Raw genomic sequence first — 5,316 nt, forward strand, 5'->3', positions numbered from 1 at the left:
GATTGGTCAGCTATGGGGTGTGGAGATCAGTACAGTGATTGGTCAGCTATGGGGTCTGGAGATCAGTACAGTGATTGGTCAACTATGGGGTCTGGAGACCAGTACAGTGATTGGTCAGCTATGGGGTCTGGAGATCAGTACAGTGATTGGTCAGCTATGGGGTCTGGAGACCAGTGCAGTGATTGGTCAGCTATGGGGTGTGGAGATCAGTACAGTGATTGGTCAGCTATGGGGTGTGGAGATCAGTACAGTGATTGGTCAGCCATGGGGTCTGGAGACCAGTAGTTGTAAATGTGTTCTATCTGCACCTTCATGAATATTTTCACCTTGTGTTCTCGGCCCTTTGGCTAAGATCAAAGTGTAGAAAAACGAATACGTGCTGTATGCATGTGTATATACATACATGAAGACTACAGGGTGAAAAACGACGGTAGTCACAAACTGAAGATCGTGAGGGTACCGGTACCAATTTTTGACGCTTGTTGACTCATAACTGTATTTCTGTTCAACTGTCGGCTGATTAGTGTAGTAAGATTTCCCGTTCAACAACACTTAACAATAAACCACCAGCCAAACAAATATGAAGTTACGAGTCCACAAGCTTTTAAAATTGGCACCCTCACAATTTCCAGTTTGTGACTACCGTCGTTTTCCCCCTGTGCTGTTCACGTGTAGTTGTATCCTGTACATAAGATGCAGAACATTTTTATACTTCCTAGAAGTGGCGTTGATTGATGCATGGCTTAGAATGGAAGAGAACACATTTTCTTGCATGACTTTTGGATAGTACATATTGCTTCTGCACTTGCATGGTAACCTCATTTCTCCTTTGGTGTTTTGGTTTTTTTCAGGTGTTTTGGTTTCTGCCCGTGTGATTTGTTTGACAGATTCGTCTACTTTGGGTATCACATTTAGTGGAGATTCCTATGAACGCATTGTGCTTAGATTTATTGGTTATTCCCCCCCCCCCCCCTTACTTTGTTGTAATTGTAAATGTTGGTTTGGTTTTGTTGTCTGCACTCTGTGGGTAGATACTGTAGGTGTTTCTTTGGTGGAAACGTTATTTGTGTGTACTATTGAGCTCCTTCTCTGGTGTGCTTTGCTTCTTCTTTCCTATCAAACATCTGTCGTCCTTCTCTCTCCTCCTTCTTTTTGTGTTTGTTATATGACCTTATTGTGTTGCAAGTGCCGTACAACTCTTACTGAAACTAAACAAATGTTGAAACACTAACCAGGCTCTGTCTGTGTTTTCCTTTCATGGACACAGGCGGCCAGCAACAGGAGGAGGGAGAGAAAACGACACAGGAAGAAACGGCCGCAGATTCACAGGAGGCGTCGGCTGGACAGTCGGAGGAAACGATCGTGGTGACGTCACAGGAAACGACCGCGGTGACGTCAGAGGGCGAGAAACAGGCGGAGGAGGGAAACAAAGAAGAGGAGGAAAAACAACAGCAAGTGGAAGAGCAAGCAGGGCAGGGGTCAGAGGTTGTAGAGAAGGCTGGGGAGGGAGGGGAGGGAGGTGAGGGTGAGGGAGGAACTCAGCAGGAAGCCTCCGGCGAGCAGCAACAGACTGAGGCTAGCGAGGAGACGGCGGCGGCAGACGCCAGTGAAGAGCAGAAGGAAGGAAGTGGCGAGCAGGCAGACGCCAGTGGCAACAAGGGCGGCGGTGACGTCACACAGAGTCAGTCTGCTGAGTGACGCAGGCAGGGGAAGTTACTCTCGAACCGTGTTGGAGAAATTAACGATTTATTGTTTTGCCTTTTTTAAGTCCAGCATTTCAGCACATGTTTGGTCGCTTTTCAGGACATATTTGGTCGCTTTTCAGGACATATTTGGTCGCTTTTCAGGACAAGCGGGCTGACCCAGATTTCGGGGGTTCCGAAAATCTTGACCTACACCTAAAGTGGGTATTGCCCTACCTATAGGAGAAGTTTGGTTTCATTGGTGTGTATATTTGTTTGGTAATAGAGAAAACTCTCCTTGTCTTTTAAAGAAAATGAACAAGGGGCAAAAACTTTCCCTTCGATTTTCTCAAAACAGCATTTTTCGGGATAGCCCCCTTGTGCTTAAAAGCGACCATATGACCTAGTAGTTTTGCAAGTGCTGTAAAACACTTACTTAAACTAAAACTAATGTCCAGCGATTATGTATTTACAAATGTTAATGGAGTAATTTATTGTGATGCTTTGTATGTGAATCAAATTCTAATGTTATTATTTATCAACGTTTTAAAAAAATGAATGTTTGTTCTTGATGGAGACATTATGCCCCTGGACCCATTTGTTGTTGAGAACTGGAGTAAGTTTGGGAACATTCCAAACATTTGTTGTTGAGAACTGGAGTAAGTTTGGGTACATTCCCAAACATTTTGTTGTTGAGAACTAGAGTAAGTTTGGGTACATTCCAAACATTTTGTTGTTGAGAACTAGAGTAAGTTTGGGTACATTCCAAACATTTTGTTGTTGAGAACTAGAGTAAGTTTGGGTACATTCCAAACATTTTGTTGTTGAGAACTAGATCTAGAGTAAGTTTGGGAACTTTCCAAACATTTTGTTGTTGAGAACTAGAGTAAGTTTGAGTACCATCCAAATATTTGTCGGAACGACAGTATGCCTTACGCAACTACCACGGCAGTTTGGTAAACAATGGCTATATGGTTGTACCTTGACTTGATAGCGAGGTCTGGAACTCTCAGTTTGGTAAACAATGGCTATATGGTTGTACCTTGACTTGACAGCGAGGTCTGGAACTCTCAGTTTGGTAAACAATGGCTATATGGTTGTACCTTGACTTGACAGCGAGGTCTGGAACTCTCAGTTTGGTAAACAATGGCTATATGGTTGTACCTTGACTTGACAGCGAGGTCTGGAACTCTCAGCTTCCCTTGTTGCCAAATATGTTCTAGCCTTACAGAAATCCTTTGTGTCTTGCTACTGGTAGAAATGTGTCTCTTGCTACTGGTAGAAATGTGTCTCTTGCTACTGGTAGAAATGTGTCTTGACTTTTACTATTAACTTGAGCGTTCTTATTTGGTATGCTCAGAAGCTTCGATGTTCAGAATGTTTGCAACGTTATTTCGTTTTCTAACCCCCTGTATTCAAGTTGCAAAGTGTTCCAGAAATGCAGTAATCCTGGAAAAAATGTATCGTAAAAAGTTAATTCTGTTTGATATTTAACTTTGGCGAAGCTATTGAATCACTCTCTTTGAAAGAAAAGTGACAGGCAATATAATGTGCACCCTTTTTGGGGTTGATTTTTATCATTAAAAAATGTAATCAACAAAAACTGATAAAAACGGTGAAAGAAGGTGAGATGTGTTATATTTGACTACACTTTTTGGTGACATTTGAAAAAATCAGCCAGGAAAATGATCAGTAAATTTATGTACACTGTTACAATGTTTTCTGGAGAAAGCCTTTTATACTCTCATGACATTCCATGCCCACGTTCCGTTCTTTACAACGCTAGTTTGTTTATAGCCTGTGATCAAAAATAAGATGAGCTAGCGACCGATTCTTGGTGCCCTGATGTCAAATATCATGTACAGACACGCCGTCCTTTGCTGTAGTGACGGGCCTGAACATTCCTCAAACTCTAAGTGGCATTTTCTTGCGGGGTTCTTGTTTTGTCCCTTTCTTCCAAACACATGGTGAAGTCCTCTATTCTGGATAATGCTGAATGTAGCGAGCCACAAACACAAACGCGTCTCCCTCCACACGTGCTGCTAGATTCTACTCACCCTGATCATTTCTTGTTCTGTGTTGGATTTTTCTCTGTTGGAAAACTATCACTCAGTACCATAATTACAACTGTTATATTGATATCAGTCAGCACTATATTATATTGATATCAGTCAGCACCATATTGCTATCACTCAGTACCATATTGCTATCACTCAGCACCATATTGCTATCACTCAGTACCATATTGCTATCACTCAGTACCATATTGCTATCACTCGGTACCATATATTTCCTGTAGCCAGATTCTAACAGCACACTTCCGTTAGTTTTGCCGCTACTCCAAAAATGTTTGAGCCAAATATTGTTACTTGGTGTTATAAAGAGACTGTGATATTGGCATTGTGAAGTGGCTTGTGGGGGAGGGTGACCAAAGACGTTCTGGGGGTGTTTCAAATCTGAAGTTATGTGTCTGCAGTTCCAGACGTACATATTATCATATTATGTGTCTGCAGTACCAGACGTGTCTGCAGTGCCAGACGTACATATATTATGGGTCTGCAGTTCCAGATGTACATATATTATGGGTCTGCAGTTCCAGACGTACATATATTATGGGTCTGCAGTTCCAGATGTACATATAATGTGTGAGGCGGCTTGGTGAAATCAGGCGCTTGTCAAAATATCGAAATTGGAAAAACAGGCATTTTTGCGCCAGTTTGGAAATTTTGATCGACTTTTTATTTTTTAGCGTAACCTCTTTTATGTCGTATAAAAACACATTTCACTTTTGCAGGTTACTCAACTTTGAAAATAATGCTTGTTTGTTGTATGCAGCTTTTTGCCGCAGCGTAGGTGAAAATGCCCACTTTTATTATATTGGATCGATAACAACAACAACAACATACATATATATATATATGTGTGTTTGTGGTTTCTTGAGGGAGGCATTGCGCTGCCAGGAGCGAAATGCTCGCAGCTAAAGGGATTTGAAAACAACAACAACAACAACATATACTAGCTACTGTACTGTGAAAAATGCGCCATCCGACTTCTCAAACTTCTCAAATACCGGGTTACTGATTATTTTTGTTTTTTCAGTTAAAACGTAATAAAACAACAAAAACACAGACAAATCTGCAAGGTCAGCTCCGTTTGGCCAAATTTGTTACAGACAATAATTATATATAATATATATATATCTATCTATCTTATATAATGTAATAATGAATGTGTTCCGATACGTTTGTTCATGTAGTTCTTGTATGGTATTCTGGGGTCTGTTTTCAACTGTGATCATCTCAGTGACGTCATGTCTTTGGTTATGGATGACGTGGCAGGTGGCTGCTTGCTGGTACAATGTTTTTGTACATGTACACCTACAGAGAAATATAGGGACAGGTGGCTGCTTGCTGGTACAATGTTTTTGTACATGTACATCTATGTACACCTACAGAGAAATATAGGGACAGGTGGCTGCTTGCTGGTACAATGTTTTTGTACATGTACATCTATGTACACCTACAGAGAAATATAGGGACAAGGTATTGTCACGGTCCTGTGCCAACAAATGTCCAGTCAATGCTGTAGTTAGGAAACATGTCCCCGGAGGCCGCTAGATCTAGAGTAAGTTTGG

The 5,316-nt window shown here is 41.5% G+C and overlaps 1 protein-coding gene across 1 annotated transcript in view; it reads left to right on the top strand.

Moving 5' to 3' along the window:
• Positions 1-1,856, top strand: part of LOC101855386 (submandibular gland secretory Glx-rich protein CA) — a gene marked incomplete at its 5' end in the record, with an annotated part of 7,528 nt that extends 5,672 nt beyond the window's left edge. The window contains 1 exon segment of the mRNA XM_005111598.3: positions 1,268-1,856. Within this exon segment, the coding sequence (XP_005111655.2) occupies positions 1,268-1,698 (431 nt within the window).
• Positions 1,857-5,316: the final 3,460 nt, after the last annotated feature.

The sequence above is a fragment of the Aplysia californica genome, unplaced genomic scaffold (genome assembly GCF_000002075.1).
Source record: "Aplysia californica isolate F4 #8 unplaced genomic scaffold, AplCal3.0 scaffold01085, whole genome shotgun sequence".
Lineage (NCBI taxonomy): Eukaryota > Metazoa > Mollusca > Gastropoda > Aplysiida > Aplysiidae > Aplysia > Aplysia californica.